This window comes from Vicugna pacos, chromosome 5 (assembly GCF_048564905.1).
Source record: "Vicugna pacos chromosome 5, VicPac4, whole genome shotgun sequence".
NCBI lineage: Eukaryota > Metazoa > Chordata > Mammalia > Artiodactyla > Camelidae > Vicugna > Vicugna pacos.
The window spans coordinates 91,131,313-91,153,843 of NC_132991.1; the positions used below are offsets into that span (position 1 = coordinate 91,131,313).

Here is a 22,531-nt window from a genome sequence, read left to right on the forward strand (position 1 = left end):
CACCAACGCCCTTGTTACGTCAGAAAGCATCACTTTGCAGTTAGGATGATCTGGGGACCAATACTCCTTCTTCAAAAAGATCATATCTCATTGTACAGTATTTTTTTCTGTGGATTATTTTTGTCAAATGTAGAGGCATTTCCCTTCTGCTTCCTTTTCCAAGCGTTCCTAATTTAAAGATTGTGACTGTTGCCTTAGGTTGTGAAAGAACGTGCTCGTTCGCTGACTTTATGAAATCTTCAATCCCACACTTTTAATATTTGTATTTAACGCTTGGTGTTCTTGCTTCCAGCCCCGTGGGTTCACTTTGGAAGCGCTCCTTGAATCCCAGTCTTTTTCTTCACCCTTGTGGCCGGAGGCTCCTTCTGGGTCTGCATTTGTTCTTGTCATGGCTTCAAACTATTCTCCTTGGCACCTGTCCCTCCTCGTTCCAAGCCCGTGTCCGTGCTGCTTTCAGGATGTAGAGTCACACCCAGTCCCTACTGGGGGTGAGGGTGCCGGCAGAAGGCCCCCCTCTTTGTGCTGCCCCTCCCACCCCTGTCCTCCCCGCACCTTGAGCAGGCCCAGCAGGCTTTCTGCTCACTCACAGGTCCTAGTGAATACTCTTGTTTGTCAGGAAACAAAGACAATGTGCCAGTCTGACACCAGGGCTCCCCTCGACTAGAGTGTCAAAAATCAGGCTAGTGGCTAGCTTCGGAAAAAGGAAGGAGGAGGGGCTGGGAGGCGCCTTCTGGGGTGCTGGCCATGTCAGTGTTTTGATCTCGGGGGCCGCTCCTGAACTTGCCACGCCCAACACCCAGTGCCTTCCTAGCTTTTCCACCTGCTGTGACCTTGGCCCTGGCCCCTGAGAATTACACAGTGGGTAAAGGATGCTGGTGGGCTTTCCAACGCCCCCCTCCTCCAGCCTCCACAGTGAGAGAGCTCTGGGGGGTGGGCAGAAAACGCCTTTCCAGATCACACTTGGATGCAGGCATTGGTGCCTCTGGGAGGCAAAGGCTGACTCTCTTGCCCTGCTCCTCGGGACTTCTGGATGGATTTCCTGCTTCGCTCAGAGATGGAATTTGGGTAGAACTTCTGAGACCACCAAGTACATCCCAGTTCTGGGGGTCCTATTTGCCCCTAAGAACATACGCTTCTGCAAAGTGCATTTTAAGAAGGAACTTTTAGCAACAAGGCAGTTTTTCTCACCACCCCTCCTCCATGATCATTGATTTCACAGCTTATACATCTGTTGAGTTTTCATCATCTTTGTTAAGTGGACGTAAAATTAGTGAAGTGAGTAGAAAATTTTACGAGGAAGAAAGGGCATCACAGGTTTTCAAAATTTTTGCATTTAGATGAGTGTAGAAGTTACTTTTGCTTTCCACATTTTTATTGTCAGTAGAAAAGAATGTACAAATGTGAATTCCCAGCTTAAGGAGGAATCATAAAATGAACACTTTATTCCCCCAAGATAATAGCTTTTATTTATTTATTTATTGGTTTACATCAAATTTTTAAAAAATTGAAGTATATTTAGTTTACAATGTTGTGTCAATTTCTGGTGTACAGCATAATGCTTTAGTCATACATATATACATGCACATATTCTTTTTCATGATTTTTTTCATTCTAGTTACTATAAAATACTGAGCATAGTTCCCTGTGCTCTACAGAAGAAATTTCTTGTTTATCTATTTTATACATAGTAGTCAGTATCTGCAGATCTCGAACTCCCAATTTATCCTTTCCCATCCCCTTTCCCCATGGCAACTAAAATGAACAGTCTCGTACCCACCACCAGCACTGCAGGAGTCCCCGCGTGCCCTCCGTGTCAAAGGGGACCGCTCTCCTGAATTTTGTGTTCCCCATTCCTTACTTTCATTTATAAGTTTATGATTTGAATATATGTCCAAAACAATATGTGGTTCGATTTGTCTGTTTGGATATATGCAGAATTACACAAGAAGTAGTCTTCTGTGAATTCCTGCTTTGCTCACCATCCTGTGTTGGTGATCCCTCCACAATGGGCGGCCTCAGTGGCTGTTGATTGACTTGCTGACATGCTGCACTCCATCACGTGCACGTTTTTCCAGCCTAAGAGGAGCGAACATTTGGATTTGGGGTTTTGCTTTTAGGAGCAGGGCCACCCTGAACCTTCTCAGATGTGTGAGCCGGGCCCCCTGAAGAGCGTTCTTTAGGTTAAGGCTGGTGGGTGACAGCAAGCACCTCTCCCTTGCCGGGACTGGGTTTAAGACACAGGATTTATAGGGAAAATTCGTTCAAAAGGCCAGTAAGAGGGGGCACGTGGTCCCCATTCTCTGATGTCTCAGGACATCAGAAGGTGGGTGCCAGCCCCACCTCCAAGGGACAAGACAGCCACCTGAAGCTGCCCGCCCAGTGCCAGGCATCTGAGCTTGCAGGTCATTCACGGGACACAGGGGACTGTTTCTAGGGGTGTAACTACTGGCAGTGATGGTCTGTTTCCCAGAGGGGTTGGGCCAATCTCCTCACCGCCCCGAGCGGCATTTGGTGTCAATGCCGCCTTAATTTTTCCAGCCTAGTGGGTGTGTAATGGGATGTCCTTGTGATTTCACTTCCCATTTGCCTCATTACTAATGAGGCTGAGCTTCTTTCCACGTATTTATGGGCTATTTGTGTGCCCTCTTTTATTCAATGCCTGCTCCTATCTTCTGCCATTTCCCCACTGGGTTGTCTGTCTTATTCTTAATGATTTATAGACCTTTACATGTTCTATTTACCAACCTTATGATGCTTCATATAGGTTGCAAATATCTTCCCCCTCTTTGAGGACTGTAGATATTTTTGAAGTTTTTTCCAACGATTCCCAAATAGTTTGCTTCTGCCAACTAAAGGGAAGCTTGTGGTTTTGTCAGAATTAGGTCCTGGATACGCCCATGGGGGGAACAGATGTGATTCTCTAAGGAGTGCTTGGAATCCATCCTCTTTTGAAAAGCAAGCATAAGAAGAATGGGAATTTGCAATAATACATTATTGATGCAAAGCTATCAGCAAACGCTTACATTCCCCCAGCAGCCTTACAGTCGGAAAAACATACTTTGTATGTGTATAATGCCATTTGTTATAAGATGACGCCAAGTAACTTTTAGAAAAATTTGCATTTAGTTATAAAAATTTAAGTGTATGCCTCTTTTTACAAAGTCTGTGTGCTCTGAAAGCGTGAATGCATGCTGGATGCTGCGGGTAGGTGGTGAATTCTTAAAACCTTTGAAATAGGTGTAGGTCACATTTATATTCATTAAGAGCGGCAGGGGGTGAGAACGTATTAGTGATGCATTATTCCAATGTTCTTTCTCCAAAGGACTTGGTGAATTTTATTCAAGCAAATTTTAAGAAACGGGAATGTGTCTTCTTTACCAAAGATTCCAAGGCCACGTAAGCAACGATTCTGCCTCCGTTTTTGTTACCATGTTCAAAAATAAAATTATTGATCGCCATGACAGCCAACAAACAAATGCTCACTAGTTCATTATTAAAGTTGTTTTCATCTTGCAATTCTCAGAAATGGTGTGTGAACAGGAAGGATTTGGCAAGCAGCTCGTCCCTAGAGAGGTCTCGTTTCATTCCGTATTTTTAGCTTTGGCGGTAGTTGGTAAAGACTCCAAAAGAGGTTGTCACTCTCTTCAGTATTTCCGCGCGCCCGGGAGCCCATGGCAGCGTAGCTTCCTGTTTCATAGAGCTTGGCAGGTGACACCCAGCCCGCGCACACGAGGCAGTTTGACTGTGGTCCATCCCATCGAATCTGGATTTCATCTACTCGGAGTCTCGTGTGTTTTGAAACATCAAGGCTGAGTCACAAAAGCCCTGGGGGGCAGCCCCCAGCAGCTCTGCCCGCGGGCAGTCCTCAGCGAGTGCTACCTGCTGGGCCAGTGAGTGAGAGGATTGACCACTGCTCTCTTCTGGAACGTGCGCCGCGTCAAATGAAGCGATTTTAGCTTTCCCTCCCTCCCGTCTCGCCCCTCTCTGCCCCCGCCTCTTTTGCCTGCTGGGGATAGGAGACAGGCTGGCTATTAACTGACTGGATAGTTGCTGCTGTAGTTTATAGCACTGACTCTGTTCAACAGAGACCGTGAACAGACAAAGGAGGCGAGAGCAAGAGCGGGCACGTTAGAATCAGCCTTGGATCCAGCCTTGGCCTGGCTGCCTGCTTACTGCATGACCTCGAGCCAGTTACTCTCTTTACTGAACCCAATCCTCTTATCCTAAAACTCTAGCAAAGTATATATCCTGAGTTGTGGTAAGAATTCAGGGGGTAAGACAGAAAATTCCCATTAGAGAGCCTCAGCATGTGGCTGGTTCTCAAAAAATGTGTTTTCTTACTTTGTACAGTTGGAAAATGAACATGGGAAAAGCTAAGAGAGCTCTGTTTTGTCTTTGGTATAAACTTAAGTCATTACGAGGCATCTTGACACAGTATAAACTCTGTGAATCAGCTACGCATTCCCCACGTGTCACTGAAAGATTCTGCTGTTAATCTGTTTGGTTAGCAGGAAACACAGTTTGGATTCATTCATTCATTTATTCAACAGATATTTACTGGCTAATGACTGTGTCAGGGAGACTTTCTGCGCTTGATGCTTCATTCTATGAACACTGCGAGATAGCTGTTAGTGCCCTGTGACTGACAAGGCGAAGTGGGGCCTGGAGGGGCTCAGGATTTTATCCAGGGTCCGTGACTGGCAGGAGCTCGATGAGTTGAACCCAGATTTTTTGTTTCTAGTTGTGCATTCTTTTTATTCCCAGCTCCCAACTCTTCTAAGAACAACACTGCCTTGGACACCACAACCTTTTCAGCTTCCCAGTGAGTGGAGAGAGGGCCTTGTTCTTAGCAATTTCTCCCAAAGTCCTGGGCCCACGTTCATGGCTCTTACTGGCCTGGCCTGGGCCAGGCACTGGTTCTAATCCCTGGGACTGGGCGATGGGATACGTGACCTTGAGCGTTGTGTCCACATGGACCTAGGGTGGAAAGGCATGATTCCTGAAAGGGGAATCAGGGCGTTCCTCCTGGCAGAAGGAGAAATGGATGCAAGAAAAACCAGTCACTGCCCACTTGTGTCCAGTGGGCATTTGAAATGTGGCTAGCACAACCAAGGAACTGAATTTTTAAATTAAATTAAATAGCTACCTGTAGCTAGTGGCTGCTATCTTGACAGTGTGGCGCTATAGGATCTGAACTTGCGTCCTGATGCTCTCCTGTCCTCGCCATCTCTCCTTTCTGTTACACCTATGCCTCTTCCATGTATCTGTGCTCCTAATGCCTTCCCGGCATACTTCCTGGCCTCTTCACCATTTGTTAACCAAGTCATGCAAATTGCTGCTTGGAGGGCTACCAGCCCAAAGACCACCAAGATGGAGTCGAAGAAGTGTCTCAGTCAAGGTCACCTGAGACACAGGCCTACCCTTGGAAGGAAAAAGGGCTTGAGTCAGTCGTCAGTTATAGCAAGGACAGGCAGAACAAGGACTTCCCTCCCTAGTCTTGCAATGAGCTTGGGTGGGCGTGGACAGACCCCAAAGGATAGTGGGATGATAACAGCTAAAGAGAGAGGGGAGGAAGCCAACTTGGACCCTAGTGGGGGTGACCCCGAGACCATCAGGAACAGTTTCAGCTCAGGAAGTGCCTCCAGGCTTCGTAAGAGAAAGGATTGAAGAAATTGTGATCAATTCTGGTGGACTTTTTTTCCTTGGCCAAACTGAGTGATGCCCCAGGAAACTGTCCCAAAAAGGAGACAAGATTGCTGCTGGAGGAATGATTTTGGATACAGGTTCTTGCTCAATTTTTATAGCTCTAGAAAATATTGAATGTTTTGACATGTAGTTTGAATACAGATAATTTCCTTACTCTAGTAATTAAGACTTTCAGTTACAAGGAACCCAAATTAGCTTAACCTAAATGGGAAGTAGGGGGACGATTTACACTAAGGAAACAGAAATGCCATGCAGACACTAAGAGAGAGAAGTGGCTGGGAGTGTAGAATGGTCAGGACCGTTGCTGGAACATGTGGAGACTAAAGAAGTCTTCTCTGTCTTTGTGCCCCCTGCTCCCTGCATCCGGCTTTCTTCTTTCTCAGAAGCGATACAGTTGTATCGCCTGGATGGTCCACGTCACAGGGATACAACACTAAGACAGTTTTTAAACAACCGAGATGATGAAAATAGGCTGAAAATCAGATGTGACGGTGAAATCTCTTTGTGTTTATTTAAGCTGTGTGGTTTATTTTAAGAAATGTGATGAAATCTTTGGGTAAGTTTAATGAAATCTGTTCCTTCCTGTCAACATCATTCCGCTCAGGGAAAACGTGTGCAAGTGTGGCTATGCCCAGAGCCAGCACATCGAAGGCACCCAGATCAACCAAAGTGAGAAATGGAATTACAAAAAACACACCAAGGAATTTCCCACTGATGCCTTTGGGGACATTCAGTTTGAGACTCTGGGGAAGAAAGGGAAGGTAAGCCATAGTTTTCTGCTTTAACTGGCTAATCCAGGTGCGATTATGTGCAACAGCAAAGCTCAATGGGTGACTTCTGGCTTGTCACCCAGCGTCCTTTCTCCAGCCGCACGTAACATCCATGTTGACCCTCACTGTCACAAAAGGCCCCACAGACGCTTTTGTGACTCGTGTGATTCACTTTGGCATATGACATTCCCGAGAATCAATGTGGCCTTGAATAAGGTGACATTGCCCTCTACACACCCACACTGCAGGCTCTTAGGCAGGATTTTACAAAGATGGTCAATGATTGTTAATGGTGTCTCCTTAAATCCTCCTGTGCCCTCCGTCCCAGGGACATAACCACCCAGAGGCGGCTGGGAGCTGAGCCTTGAATCCTCACATCCCTAAGCCCTGCGGCTGCCTGGAAGGTGACGCAGCTCCATTCACTCTGTCTCTTCCCAAGGCCTCTGCCCCAGGATGGGCCACCTTGCCTGGCTCCCTCTCCCCTCCCGGAGGAGCCGGTTTGCTGGGCTGAGCCGAGGCCGGCGCTCAGGCGAACACGTGCGAATCCTGACGCTTCCGCTCGGGAGCATCCCCTGGAGGAATGATTTGGGGTCCAGGTTCTCACTCGAGTTTTCATTCCCCGCAGTATATCCGACTGTCCTGCGACACGGACGCGGAGACCCTCTACGAGCTGCTGACCCAGCACTGGCACCTGAAAACGCCCAACCTGGTCATTTCCGTGACCGGCGGCGCCAAGAACTTCGCCCTGAAGCCGCGCATGCGCAAGATCTTCAGCCGCCTGATCTACATCGCGCAGTCGAAAGGTGCGCGCGGCGCCGGGAGGGCGGGCGGCGCCGGGCGGTCCCTGCGCCGCGGGCTGGGCCACGGCGGCTGCGCAGCGTCTCCCGGACCGAATGCCGTTCTCCTGCGGTTCCTGCGCGGAATCCAGAAGCTCTGAAACTGTGTGCTTAATCATTGTTTCAAAACAAGATCCTCAAGTGGAGGGACAGACAGGGAGCCCTGGCAGATGGAGGGGTGGGGGGAGGGGTGCGGTGAGGGTGGTTCCCACAGTAGCCCCTTTAGAATCGACTTTAAGATGCTTCCTTGTGGGTAACTTTATGTTTCTTTTAATCTTCTAAGATTTTCATTTCGTTATTTTTACATAGATGCTTTCCCCCAGAGTATTCCTGGCCAATCAGAAAAGCAAGTTTAACGTGTGCTCTTTGGTTTTGAGATCAGTGGTGCGCTTGGGAAATAGTGACAGTGCCTGGCGGGTTGTGAGCACCACGTGACTGTCTGATGGAGATCAAAACAAATCACCGTGGCTTTATTTGAAATAGTCAGCTTATTTTTTTCTTTCTAACTTTTTATTAGGAAAAATTTCAAACCTACGGAAAAATTGGAAGAATAATACAATGAATATCTATCTGTACACCCTTCATTTAGATTCATCAGTTGTTAGCATTCTTCCATGTTTGTCTTATCTCTCTAACTATCCAGATGTCATGATTAAAAAATCATTTGAGAGTAAATTTTGGGTATCATAATCCTTACCCTTCAGTATGTCATCGTGCATCTCTGAAGAACAGGAATGTTCTGTCACATAACCCAGTACAACTTTCAAAACTGAGAAAGTTAACACTGACCGATTCTGTTATCTGAGAGTCTACATTTTAATTTTGCTAATTATCTCAACGATGTTCTTCCCATTCAGCTTTTCATATCGTAGAAAACCAAAACACTTTTCTTTCATCTTGAACTGATCTATATGTAGCCTTTCTCAGTCTTTCAGGGCATTTTTGAAGAGGATAGGCAAGTTGTTTTTGTAGACTTCCTTCCATTTGAGTTTGACAGATGTTTCCTCAAGATTAGATTCCATTTATCAAAGCCTAACATTTATTTGTATCAGTTTATCTAAGGCTAACATTTTAAAAACTTCTTAATTAAGAATATTAGTTGACAGAACTAAGGTAGCATGTCTTATTTTAGGTATGTTTTTCCTTAATGTCAAGAAGAAATTGTGTCCCCCTACCCCCCATTTATTCTTAATTTCCTGACCAACCAGAAGGGACCCTGGTAGGTAATTACTTTGTTATGAAGCCTAGCAACTCAGCTTCCTTACTACTAAATCTGTGCACACATCATTCATTCATTTAACACATACTTATTAAATGCCTGCTGTGTGTAGGAAATTGTTTTAGGTGCTGGGGATATAGTAGAACGAAGCAGACAAAAACCCCCTAGCTGGGACATCTTAGATGAAATGAGGGGCCAGAGCTGGGAGGTTAATGGTTAATTGTCTCATGTGTGCTGCGCTGGCCCCGTGGAGTGCTATTTTACTTCTGTCATTTCATCTGAAAGGGGGATGTTGACAGCTGAAATCTGTCCAGAGAAAGGGGCCTGGGTGTGGGGTCTGGGACTCACATTCTGTGAGAATTGGCCAAAGGGATTGGGTCTGAAACTTCTAGGGACCACATCACATTTGCCTTAAACCATTGGAAGGACTTTCATGTGGGAGATGGCTCAACTAGTTCCTTTTGGCAAAGACAGCAGTAAATCAGAGAGTGGAGACAAGTGAACAAAAGGACTTTCGAAGTTTGGGGGACAGGGCTGCCTCAGGACCCCTGAGGCTTCTGTTACCAGAGCTAGTCAAGAGAGGCTGGGGACCAAGCCTCCGGCTGGATTCTCGTGTGGGTAGCATATTAGACTAAGGGCATTTCCAACTTTAGATTCTATTATTATGTGAAACAATATTTTCTAGGTATTTTACTTCAATTTTGAAAGCGAAAAGGAAAATGTGCAAAATCCTTGACATGGTGAAAATCATCAGATATAAACTTTGAAATACCACTGTGCAAAATTGTGTAACTGTAAAGTTAAGTTGTAGGCATTAGGGTCATGCCAGGAAGACCACTCAGATCCCTGGAAGTGGGGGGAGTAGCGTGAGAGCAGAGCACTCCGCTGAGCATGGTGGCACTGCCTAACTTGCTCAAAGACTCAAACCAGGCAATTATTATCCATAAAAAGAGGCTAGGTAAAGACACAGCCCTGCCCACCTCCCAGAGAGTCTGATGACGTGGATCTAGAGTGGAGTCTAGAATTTGTGGGTTTTTTTTTTAAACCAGCATCTCTTGGAAACGCTGAGATCCGTCCCTCCTTCCTTTCCATGTGGTCGTAGGTCAGGCCTGTTCCAAAGTGTGGCTGCAGTGCTGCGTCCTGGTGCTCATGGGGGGAGCTTTTTTAGGGCGCTGTGAGCACAGGACGGGAAGCCGACTCAGAGCCACGGAGCCTTGTATTCCTCTCTTGTTGGCAGGTGCTTGGATTCTCACCGGAGGCACGCACTATGGCCTGATGAAGTATATCGGGGAGGTGGTGAGAGACAACACCATCAGCAGGAGTTCCGAGGAGAACGTCGTGGCCATCGGCATAGTGGCCTGGGGCATGGTCTCCAACAGGGATGCCCTCATCAGGAACTGTGATGTCGAGGTACCAGCGGGACGCGAGGAGGTCTGCAAGGTCACAGGGGTGAAAGAGCATGGCACGGGGCTCTGGGGTGGAGGCAGCTCGTAGGGGAGTTGGCCTTACAAGGAGCACCTTTGGAGCCTCAGGAATTAAAAACAAGGATGACATAATCAAAGAACTCCTGGAAAGGCGTTACCGATGGATGTGCTTTGTTCGTTCGAAGTTGTTCCCAGGAAACTGTGGTAGAGTCAGGTTCTTGATTGTTTATAACCATGACCTGAATCCACACGAAGAGGGCTCAAGCCCAGACCACGGTTACCTTCTTGCTTGGCCACACTCACAGGAACTGAAGTGACTTCTGTGGCCCCTGGTTAATTTGGCATTAAGAGGGCTGTGAGACGCCCCCTCCTCCACGATTTCCTGTGAGCATGTTTAGAGAGTACTCAAATGTGTAGTTCATGTTCAAAAGACAAGGTAGACGTATGAGGTTTTGTATCAAGTGTGCAGTTTTGAAAACAGCATTTCTAGTGAGTGGAGGACCACATAACCAACTGGTCTTCTATACCCAGCAGCTTTGAGCCAGGCGATGAGAAATCCCGATTTAATCTACACCTTCTTCCACCTGGGATGCCTCAGAAGTTTAGGCAGTGAATCTTCAGGATTTGGGAAATTGCTATGGTTCTTCTTATTTCTAAAAATTATCTGACTTCTGTGTCTGTAACCATTTTGGAGTTTGCGAGAGGCAGTGGGAAGTGGGAAGGTGTTTGCTGAGCCTCTCCCAGGAGGCGGCGGGTGGGCTGGGGGAAGGAGGGGCTCTGCGAGCAGGGAAGTCTGTGCATCACCAACCTCTCCTAGATGCACAGCCTTGAGCAAGGGCCCTTCTCTGAGTTTTTATTGCAATCTCCTTGTATTGTTATGGGATAAAATTGAGCAGAGTGCATGGGAGCTTCTACCCTGCAGTTACCAGGATCCGAGGATGCTCAAGTCCCTTTATAAATGGCGGAGTACAATGAATGTGGTAGGGCTCCTTATCCACGGGTTTTGTATTCCTCTTCTGTTAAATGCCTGGCTGCCTGTCTCGCAAATATGATCTCATCTGTCATATTCAGGACTCTCCTGATTGGAGCTCCTGACTGGGCAAGGGCCACTTAACGAACTGTAACATTTGAATTTTACTTTTCAGTCTACCTTTGTTCTGGCTGTAAAGGTGTTGTTAATAGAGTCAATAACCTTCCTCTTCCCATTGAGTTTTCAACTCAACCTGTGTTCTTGGAGTTTGGGTTGAAGCACCTTCATGGGCAACCCTGATACTTTAACAACTAAATGAGGGCCAGGAACTTCTTTCTTTATACGCCCACAGCAGTTTTTATTTCTCTGGCATTAAGCGTTGGGACAAAGTATCCTATTCATTTTCTAATCCCTAGACCCTGGCCTAGGTCTTGTCATATGATACATCCCCGACAAATACGCGGATGTGTGTGTGTGTGTCTGGAAACACACACGCTTTCCTGAATGATGTCCGTTCCAGTGAGTTTATCCGAAGGAGCACAGGGTGATGGAATAAAAACTAGATTGGGAATCTGATTCTCACATTGCCACCCGTCATTTATGTGACAGTAGGCAAGTGACCCAACCACATCAAACCTTCATTTCTTCGTATTTAAAATGATGGCCTGCACTGTGAGATCTCTAAGACCCTTCTGCACTTAGGATTCTGGGAGGGGGCATCAGTGTAGTCGAACCCAAAGGGTTAGCCTTCATATGAACATATAAAAATGTCATCATGCATTTTGGCCAACAGATAAATCTAAGACAAGTTTCTCTGTGCTTTTCAGGGATATTTTTCAGCTCAGTACATCATGGATGACTTCAAGAGAGACCCTCTATACATCCTGGACAACAATCACACCCATCTGCTGCTTGTGGACAGCGGCTGTCACGGGCATCCCACAGTTGAGGCAAAGCTCCGGAATCAGCTGGAGAAGTACATCTCCGAGCGCACTATTCAGGGTCGGTATTTAGGAGGTGGGATGTCGACAAATGTCGCTAACAAGAGGAGCAGCAGCACCAGCCGTGACTCCTAATTATTGAGTGAAGCCTGGTGAACCCACCTGACTAGGTGTCCGTCTGCTAAGGAAGAGCTGCTGTTTCTCTTCTTTAATGCACTAGAAATGCTTCTGCCAAGGTTATGGTGATGTGTACCCTTCAACGTGTAGAACATTGACAAGGCCACCTCGTCCCACCCTGGTTTGTCAGTGTAGTGACCTGCTGTCTGTTTTGCATGCAACATTTAAGGGCACGTAAAATCCACTGTGGCAAATTTGTGCTGATAAAGCAATGCAATTAGCTAGAGCATAAATGATAAAAACCACCCACTAGCTTAACAGTTGGATGGTTTACTTCTTGAATACTGGCTACTTGTATATATTAGAACCACCAAAAACATTGGTTTCAAGGGGAGAATGTGGCAATTGAGTGAAACACATAGTTATGCAATTTTTCCACCCTCTCAAGAAAGTATAAGATTGTGCAATTGAGTGAAAGTATAATTATTGTAGGGACTAACTTGAACCTGGCCTTCATGTATATCAGCCAAAGTAAGTCATTGACAGACTTTAGCAAATTGCAGCATGACCTGTGTGATGCTGTTACTGGTTTAGGGAACAGAGATGCATCCATTGTGATGAGCTGGTAGGTAGTCAAGTCTGTGAGATCTGCAGCCATCAGCCCACATCCTGGGCCCATGGGGCAGGCACTGCTGGTCCCCCACTTCTTTGAGGTAGGTGAGTATTTCTGATGAGCCCAAATTAAGTTTTAATGTTTTCTATCCTGCAGATTCCAACTACGGTGGCAAGATCCCCATTGTGTGTTTTGCCCAAGGAGGTGGGAAAGAGACTTTAAAAGTGAGTCTTGGTTTGGTTTTCTAGAAGATCAGTTAACAAACTTACTCAACAAATTTGTGTTTTCAGGGCATTTGATTACTTTCTTTTCTATAAGCAAGTAGGTAGCATTTTCCCACCACACAGTGTGTCCCTAACAGGCTTGGGTTGTTTCCTCAATTGAGAAGATTTAGGAAGAGACTTTGCAGCGACATGAGTAGACTCTATACTTGATGTTGGCTTTGGCCAACAACCTGCCAAAGAGAAGTCTCAGTATTAACTCACAAGACTTAAGGACCTTGGCCAACATGTGTGTTGGGAAACCTTGGCCACCCCATCTGTGTGGAGATGAGCTGCGATCATACACACCTAGGGTTACATGAAATTTCTGGCACAGTTATTTAGAATTGTAATCTAACATTTCCCTTTGTTTATTCTTTTCTGTAAGAATGATCTTTTCATTCATTCATTCACTCATTCATTCATCAGCAGGTATTAACTGAACACCTGCTATGAGAACTACTGCTGAGACCATTATTAAATAAAAATCTTAAGGGGAGGGTATAGCTCAGTGGTAGAATGTGTGCTTAGCAGGCACAAGGTCCTGGGTTCAATCCCCAGCACCTCCATTAAAAAAATAAACTTATAAGTAAAATAATGAACCCCCCTACAAAAAAACAAATAAACAAAAAACAAAAGTCTTTCAGGGAAAGATTTTTCAGAGAAAAGTTAAAATAGAAAATTAAACTAAAATAAATAATGTAATAAAATAAATAAATAAATAAAATTAAAAAAAATTTTTTTCACTGTGAAACAGTACGGAGATGCTTGAAGAAGCAGTCATGTTAAAGAGGGAGAGATGGGAAGAGGAAGTAATTGAAGGTGGTTACATTTCTTAGCGCTCTCTCAAATTTTAGATTTAGGATTAAGGTTCCCAGAGAGCTGCCGCAGGCCTGGGGCACTGCCTGTCCACAGCATTTCCCACCAAGTCTGCTCCGCCGTCTCACGGCTCGCAGACCTGGGGACAGGAGAGAGGAGGGGAGGGGAAGAGACTGTCAGCTGAGCTCTTTACTCCTGGCATCCATCAGCTGACTTGTTATCATCCCCACTCCCACCGCCTCACGGCCCTGACACCCACCTTCAGTGCGGGTAGTGAGGGGAGGGCGGACCCCAGTGTGGTCTGTGAGTGCCCTCTGCCCCCGCTGACGGAGGCGCCGCACCCTTCACGGGCGACATCCTCTCTCAGGGAGACATTTCACTCCGGGCTGAAGAAAGGGGCGTCGCCCTCTCTTCATACCCATCACTCACACCACTTTGTCTTGCTGTCAAGTGATCAAAATTCTTCCGACCTGATTCCCCTAGGCTGGTCTCTGTGGTTTTTATCAAAGGAGTACAACTGTGGTAGGTGTTTATCCAGAAAGCAAATATATTTTTATTTTCTTTTAATGAAAGGGGTAAGGGAAAATATTTGAGGAGAGAAATATGTAAGACAACGTAACAAAAAAGTGTGGCTGCCACTGCAGAGATTTTTTTATACCTTAAAGTATGAATATTATTAACCTCCATCAGATAAGTGATCAGTGCCAACGTTGGGTACCGTCTTAAGAGCCGTCATCAAATCTACAACGTCAATATTTGGGATGAGCGATGTTGTATATGGGGGTATTTTACAGCACTTACTTATGGAAACCTTGCGAGCCACACGTGTCTTTATTAGGGGATTTGGCATTAGCGCAGGGTGTCGTACATCTGGCTTGCATTTCTCATTCTTAAAGCAACTGCAGATATTTGCTTTGCTTCTGATTGAAATTAAACCCCCTAAAGGAAAAAAGTGCAGAGATGTGTCATTGTGATTTGTTAACCAGCTTGATTAGAACCTGGGTCCCGAGCTGGGTTCTATTCACCCTCCATGTCTTTTCCATCCGGCCAACTCTGTCTCCTCTCCCCCAGGCCATCAATACCTCCATCAAAAGTAAAATTCCCTGCGTGGTGGTGGAAGGCTCAGGGCAGATCGCCGATGTGATCGCGAGCCTGGTGGAGATGGAGGACGCCCTGACGTCGTCCATCATCAAGGAGAAGCTGGTGCGCTTCTTACCCCGCACAGTGTCCCGGCTGCCGGAGGAGGAGACTGAGAGCTGGATCAGATGGGTGAGTGGTAGGGGAGCAGGCTCCCGGGAAGGGAGACGTCTTCAGTGCCCGGCCCCGCTAGTGGCTGCGGGTGCTTTATACTTTCTCAGTGACTTTGAATCTGCATCCTGGCCTGAACCAGGTATTTTGCTGGAATTGAAACTCCCATAATTTTTTTTTTTTTTTTTGGTGAAAGAAAATACAGTGTTTATTGTAGGCACCAAGCAAGAAGTCCAGGCACCTATTGTTCAAAAGACCCAACTCCCCAGTGGGATGAAGGAGGGGGGTTGCAGGCTGCAGGATCAGCCCGTGCACAGTTCTCTGTTTGGTTGATGGTGAGGTCACAGGGCGGTGTCGCAGGGGTTAACACCGTCAGTCCTTAGGCTCCAGCTGGTCTGGAGGCTACGCTCATGGTCATCACGTAGTAGTTACGTCTTCCACTTGCTCGGGGTTTTAGCATCTGTGAAGCACTCAGGAATGTGCGTCGGACACTGTTATCTATGTCCTTCAGGGGAGAGCTAGGTTCTGGGACTGCCATCTGGCCGATTTACTGTTTAAATTGTTACCAGTTCTCCTGGCTCGGTTGTTATTTTTGTCACCACATGTTCACATCCTTTCAGTCATTTACTCTTTTTTTTTTTTCCTTCCAGTTTTATTGAGCTGTAATTGGCAGGCAGCTCTGTATAAGTTTAAGGTGTGCAGCATAATGATTTGACTTATGTACATCATGAAATGATGACCACAGTAAGTTCAGTGAAGATCCATCATCTCATATAGACACAAAATTGAAGAGAAAGAAAAAGAGTTTTCCTTGTGTAATGAGAATGCTTCGGATTTACTCCCATAACACCTTTTATGTATAATGTACAGCAGTGTTAATCATATTATCATGTACATTACATCCCTGCTACTTACTTACCTTATACCTGGAAGTATGGACCTTATAGTCAAAAGGGTTACCCTCACCCAACACCCTGCTCCCATCCCCCATCTCTGGTAACCACAAAGCTGATCTCTTTTTCTATATATTGTTTGTTTGTTTTTGAAGTTCAGTCGACCTACAACACTATGTTAGTTCCTGGTGCACAACATAGTGATTTGATATTTCTAGATACATCTATATATTTTTTTAAATTGAAGTATAGTCAGTTACAGTGTGTCCGTTTCTGGTGCACAGCACAATGTCCCCATCATTGATCATTTGCTCTTGATCCAGGCTGTTTATGGTTCAGGGGGGCCTGGGAGACCACGGCTTTTTCTGCAAACAAGAGGCAGGCAGGGGACCTGGAGGCGGGGGCTGCGGTCCTGTCCTGGGAAGGCCCCAGAGGGTCCCGCTCAGTTACAATTCTCCCTTTTTCTTTGGTACTCCTCAGTCCTGATTGGAACGGGGTGACAGTCACTCTGGCTACTTCCTGCGGAGTGAGGTGTAAGTCTGTTTTTCAAGATGAGGGAGAGAAAGTCAGACTTTCAAAGAATTCTTAAGTCCCAAGCTGAGCATCAGTATTTGGTATTATGAACACATTACCCCTGTTTGATGAAGTTCACATAATTTGACTTGCCTACTCTCTGTACCTCATAAAGGGAGGCACACAGGACTAAAAGTCTAGTCTGTTTACAAAGCTGAAAGTCCTTACTCTGTGTCAACAAGCATGGAGCGTCTCTGTTTTGCGTGTCTCAGCAGTAGGGAGGAGCAAGTCTTGCCCACTCTGTTCCCCCTCCCCTTCCCCAGGTGTGTGGTTGACAGCAGTTACCAGAGCCCGAGTGCCCTGCAAGGAGCATGTCTCAGTAGAGAAGCAGGAAAGGACTGCCTGGGCAAGGCCACAGTCATCAGTTGGCCATGCTACTCCCCCACCCTGAGTAACAGTGAGTGAAAGGGTGGTGAGTACCCAAAGGCTTAATTTTCATGGAGGGTTTCCTCTGTACGAAAATACACGGGGGAGGAAATTATGTAAAACCCAGAGCAACTGTACGTTTTCAATTTTCCACGAATTCAGACCTAAGCAGTTTGAGTCATTCCAGACATACCAAGGGGGCAGTCCCAAAGCGTAGATGTCAGCTGAAGACATTGTGTGTTGAGCAGTGCACTCCAGGTAACCTCCTGTGATGGATGGAAGGCATTCAGCGGTCAGTTCCAGGATGCTCATAGAGGAAGGAATGGACAACTCTTAGCTCACCCACCAAAGGGGGACCTAGGTTCGTTCTAGTAACTTTCTTCTTACTCCTCATGCAAGTTGGACTGTAGAGTCCAGACCAGGTCATGGCCAAGGGGCCGTATCACCTTATGGGCACCCACAGCCTTTATGAAGGATTTTTATCTCTGCTTCAAGGAAACTGGTACAGGAAATTCATCTGAAGTAGGCTAAACATCAGACACATTCCACCTTCTGCAATTATTTTATCCTTTCTGGGGTTCATGTCTAATTCATATTCATATTTATCATAATTATAATTAGATCAATCAGAAGACATACATCAATAATAAAGATCAGTCTGGCATTTTAATTACGCACTTATATGGGGTTTTGCCATTGGTGGAGCTTTCCCAAAAGACCAAGCTCAAGTGGAATTATTAATTAATGAATGTATACAGTCAGTCACATATTAATTGAGCACCCTTCCAGGGTAATTGTAGGTGACCTCACTGATCACGTGAACAGCCAGCCCCCAAACCCGGCCTCGTATCTTCCAGTCCCCTTGGAGAGACCCAGTGGACTTCCCCACTGGGACCACACCTCCTCCCCGCCCAGTGCCATCTTACTCATTCTGCTGCACCTACTCCCCACCTTCTCGAACACTTGACCCTTTGTAGTCTCCCAGTCTCTCGGTCAACCTAGATGTCATTCACTCATTTCAAACCCTTTCATTTATTCAGTTGCCGGGCTCTGAATGGTGTCCACAACAGAGGGAGTGCTTGTTTTCAGGGAGGAAACGGAAACTGAAAAAAGGTTCTTGTCGCGTGATTACAGTACAGTGCATTGTGTAATTTCAAACTGGAACGGGTGTTCTGAAGAAAGACAGTGTGGATGCACAGGGGCGTGAGCCAGGGGAGCCTGGCTGGGAGTGGACGGCTCTCTGGGGAAGGCTTCTCAGGGGAAGTGACGTGGGGGCCGTGATCTGCACAATGCTGAGGGTTGAAAGGCTGATGACTGGGGATGTTTGGTGAGAACAGCATGTGCAAAGTTCCTGAGCTGCAAGGCTTGGCCCACCCGCGGAGGGGAAAGATGGCACCGCGGGTGGATATTGTGGGTGGAAACCGGAGAAGCCATGCTGGGGAGTCCCTTGAACACTGTCTCCAGGTTTTGACCTTGTTGTAATGGTCTTGCTTTGGTCTTGTTGTAAAGTGTGATGGGAAGTCACTGAAGAATTTGAAGCGAGGTGAGATGTGATCAGAGTGTGGTCGGGAAGTCTGACTCTGGCTGCCGTGGGGGGCCAGGATTGGAGAGGTGGGAGTACATGGCTGGAGGGGGGCTGAGCCAGGAGCTCCTGCAGCGTCTCTGGGTTCCATCAGTTTGCTCTCTGTCTGTATTCACCTTCTCTTTCTTCCTTTCCATTTTGGAGGAGAAGGTGTCTCGCCCTGTCTGTACTGCCCACCCCCACTTGCACCCCAGAATCCCAGGACCTGGACCCCCCCCACTTGCATTTCTAGCTGACCCCTTTCCTGGACCGCTTTCCTTTGCCTGAACAAAGGCTGCAAGGGTGGTCAGAGGGCCCCTCCCTTCCTGCTGCCAGCCTTTGTCTCTCCATCAAACCCACCGTGCTCCATGTTTTCCTGCAGTTTTCATTTACCTCCTCGTCATCCTCAGATGCCTCTTGAACTCCAGCCCTGCCTTTCCCAGGAAACTGCAGCCTTCAGGTCACCTCCTAAAGTGTGAATCCAGGGGCCCATCATAGTCCGCGTCTTCACCCTTCCAGCCACCAAGCTTGCCAACGCCTGAAACCTTGTGGTCAGGGTGTCTCCCTCCCCCCCAGCTCTTTAATCTTAAAAAACTGTTTTAAAATTAAACATTACAGAAGAATCCCAAAGGCTAATATAGCAAATTCCTCATCCCTTTATTCAGTCACCAGATTGTCTTGGCTTTTGTTCACACTTGGGTGGTTTCTCTGGCTTTCTGTTGTCTTTCCTTTTTTATTCACTCATTCAGCACTTGAGCGCCTACCACGTGCTGCCAGGCTTTGTCTCACACACACACACACACACACACACACACATGCATGCGTGCGTGTGCACACACACACGTGCACACACACACGCACACACACACACTCTCACCCCCCCTAGTCACCGAGTCTCTCAGCTTTTTGAAAGAGCCCTTTTTCTGTGTGTGCCCTTGTAGACCCAATACTTACTCTCATCGTTGTCAAGGATTCACTATTCCAATTTAGAAACTAGACGCTGTGGGAACAGGTGCTGTAGGGGAGTGAAGAAGATCTGGAACATTCCTATAGGTGGTCTTGAAAAACAAAATGGAATAAAAGATTCCTTACCCAAAGAGCGTAGTTTATGTTCCTCATGCCTAAAATCATTGGCTGACAACTCTGCTCTTTAAATCTTACCAGCTCAAAGAAATTCTTGAAAGTTCTCACTTATTAACAGTTATTAAGATGGAAGAAGCTGGGGACGAAATTGTGAGCAACGCTATTTCCTACGCGTTGTACAAAGGTGAGTAAGAACAGCCCCGCTAGCAGTTTCAGCTCCCTGTTGCTCTCTGTGGCTTTTTAATGAGTTGCATTTATTTCTTTAAACAGCTTTCCTGAAATATAATCTAGCACTTAATTTTGTTTATCATAGATTAGAAGTTAGAATATACTGTTGACCTGCTGAGTTAAATCTCCTTGGTTGTATGTATTTAATAGAAGAATTTTAATGTCATTAAAATCCTGATTGAATATGATCACAGTGCTTTCTGCAGAGCTGTCTCTAACAGTGGTTTACAACCCTTATCTGAGTGTCAGATGCCTTGAGAATATGATAAAAGCTATGGGCCTTTGTCCCGGGGTTCCACATACATATACACACATGTTTTGTTGAAACATAGCCTCTGTACCCCACTTACTGAACTGAGACTTGAGGGTAGAGTTTTGGATAAAGTAGAAAAGGCAGCTTTATTTCTTTGCCAGGCAAAGGAAATTACAGTAGGCTAATGCATCCAAGACTGTGAGCCTGCCTGGGAGAGAAGGCTAGGGATTTAATAGTAAAAGTTCAAGAGGTCAAAGGGCAGAACTAGTTTCCATAGAGATCACATACAAGGTAACAAGTTGTTGCAAAGTTGTTCTTGTTTCTGCAGATGCAGGGGTCGCCTTCCCTCTGCTGGGTATGAAGCTCACCTCCAGCTTTGGGACTCTCTTAATATCCTTATTCCTAGAACAAAGGATGCATAGGAAGGGGCTCTATGGAAATGAGCTCTAGAGAAAAACTTGTGCAGCTTAAAGTCAGGTTGATAAATGCTTTTAGCCTTTTAAGCAGGCATAGGACCTCCAACTGCAGCCTGAGTCCTGCAGCTTGAGCAACAGAATACAAGGAAACCACAAAGGGCCAAAAGCAACTGCAGACATGCACAGTTGGAGTGAGTTATGAACAACAAGATGCACAAAACACCCAACTGCTGTTTCTGAGGTGTCAGTTCAACAGGAGGGCACTGGGGTCAAAAGCAGGGCACTGAGCCTGACCCCTGCACACAGCACCATGTGGGGGTTGGGTGGACCACCCAAGCCTCCCTCCTCTCCAGCCTAATCTTAGTCAGCAAGAGAATGAGAAAAACCCTTTAAGCCATTACACAGTTAAGCAGTTACAAACACCATTACAGATAGCAAATGATCACCGATGACAAAGGGTCCTGCTTGGTTATACGTGCACACATAGTTCACGCACATAAATTATTTTGCATTCAGTTTCAGGGGTTTACAGATTTCCTGAAGCTTATGAATGAAAATCAGTTTTAAAATTCTCATGTATATGGGAGAGGGGATAGCTCAGTGGTAGAGTGTGTGCTTACCATGCATAAGGCCCTGGGTTCAATCCCCAGTATCTCCTCAATAAATAAATAAATAAATAAATAAATAAATAACCCCCCCCCAAAAATTAAAATTAAAAAATAACAAAATTCTCATGTGTGAACTTTGCTGTCTTAGAATCCCATCAAGATGGAATTGCCTGACGTAAATAGATCCTTGGCGAAGACCATGTAGAATTGAGCTGCCAGATTAACATATGTAGGGAATGCAGAGCAGGACAAAGCACCTAGTAAGTGCAAGTGCAGCATTAGCTATTCATTGGAATCATACTTATTGTGCTTGTCAGAAATTCGGCTGTAAGGATATTTATTTAAATTATGGGTATAGAGGTACATAGATACAGAAAATATTAGCTCTGGAAGACAAGTAGACCATTGTTAGAATATAGCTCATTATTTCATAGATTTAGATTTGGTAAAAGTGAGATGTGGTCCTTGAAATGTAACATGGAATCTAAGTCTATTCTATGGAGAAGTATCTATATAGCATAGTTACACTGTTAGGATAGGAAAGATATTATTGCCTAAATTGATCCTTATTATATACTCTGGGACATACAGAATATGGATAAAAATAAACTCAGTGAAATGACGGCTCTGAGTGTCAGATTCTAAGAGAACGTGCTTAGAATCTCCTTTGATAAATGGCTCTGATAATTGGCCATATGGAATGGTTCTGACTCTCTGATTTCTGAGCATTTGGTGAGCGGATTTTTTTCTCTGTCCTCTTCCAGCCTTTAGCACCAACGATCAAGATAAGGATAACTGGAATGGGCAGCTGAAGCTTCTGCTGGAATGGAACCAGCTGGACCTGGCCAATGACGAGATTTTCACCAATGACCGCCGATGGGAGGTAAATAAGAAGCCCCCTGGGTTACCCAGCATCAGGTCTGGTCCATTTCTGACAAGGTCTTCAATGTCAAATCGTGTAGAAGAGTGTTCTGTCCTGGTACATCAGTGTTGCCAAGCCTCACTTTTCTCATCTGTTGTATGGGATAATAGCACGGACTTAGCAGGTTTGTTACGAAGAGATGATAAAAATAAATGCCCCAACTTAAGGTAACACCAGTCCACCAGTATTATCCAAAGTTTATAGCTCTTCAGCCATGATGTAAGAGGTGATTCTCTGTCTGGTGTGAGGGGCAGATTTCCTCTTGGGAGCTGATGGACGGAAGTATAGGGGAGAATATGTACAGGGTGATTGACGGGGTTTATCAGAAGTAGCACGACTAAAACTCAAGATGCCAGTAGTCATTTTGCACCTTGTCCCACCTACCTAGCCGAGTTCTGACAAGAGGATCGTCTGCAGTGAGACGCATAAGAGAAAAATAGAATAAGTTGACTGAATATATGCAACGAATGTCTTAAAGCTAGAAAGTCAGGGCTCCCCAGGCAATCAAGCCCCTCCAAAATGGAAGTTTTATGTCCAAAAAAATCTGTATTTTTTTCTAGTAAACTGACTTTTTTCACTTTGAATTTTTAAAAATTTAAGTATAGTTTATTTACAATGTTGTACTAGTTTCAGATGCACAACAAAGTGATTTAGTTATATATATATATATATAATTTTTCAGATTCTTTTCCATTATAGGTTATT

The 22,531-nt window shown here is 45.7% G+C and overlaps 1 protein-coding gene and 1 non-coding gene across 2 annotated transcripts in view; both read left to right on the top strand.

The window, feature by feature from the left end:
- TRPM8 (transient receptor potential cation channel subfamily M member 8) overlaps positions 1-22,531 on the top strand; it is a 74,736-nt gene that overhangs the window by 136 nt on the left and 52,069 nt on the right. The window contains exons 2-10 of the mRNA XM_006209134.4: positions 3,323-3,396; positions 6,311-6,467; positions 7,102-7,279; positions 9,769-9,941; positions 11,753-11,927; positions 12,753-12,820; positions 14,747-14,944; positions 19,481-19,583; positions 21,669-21,787. Coding sequence (XP_006209196.1) covers positions 3,323-3,396; positions 6,311-6,467; positions 7,102-7,279; positions 9,769-9,941; positions 11,753-11,927; positions 12,753-12,820; positions 14,747-14,944; positions 19,481-19,583; positions 21,669-21,787 — 1,245 coding nt within the window. The remainder of the gene's footprint in view (positions 1-3,322; positions 3,397-6,310; positions 6,468-7,101; positions 7,280-9,768; positions 9,942-11,752; positions 11,928-12,752; positions 12,821-14,746; positions 14,945-19,480; positions 19,584-21,668; positions 21,788-22,531) is intronic.
- Positions 20,883-20,956, top strand: TRNAG-ACC (transfer RNA glycine (anticodon ACC)). Its single transcript has one exon. It is a non-coding gene; the product is annotated as a tRNA-Gly (tRNA).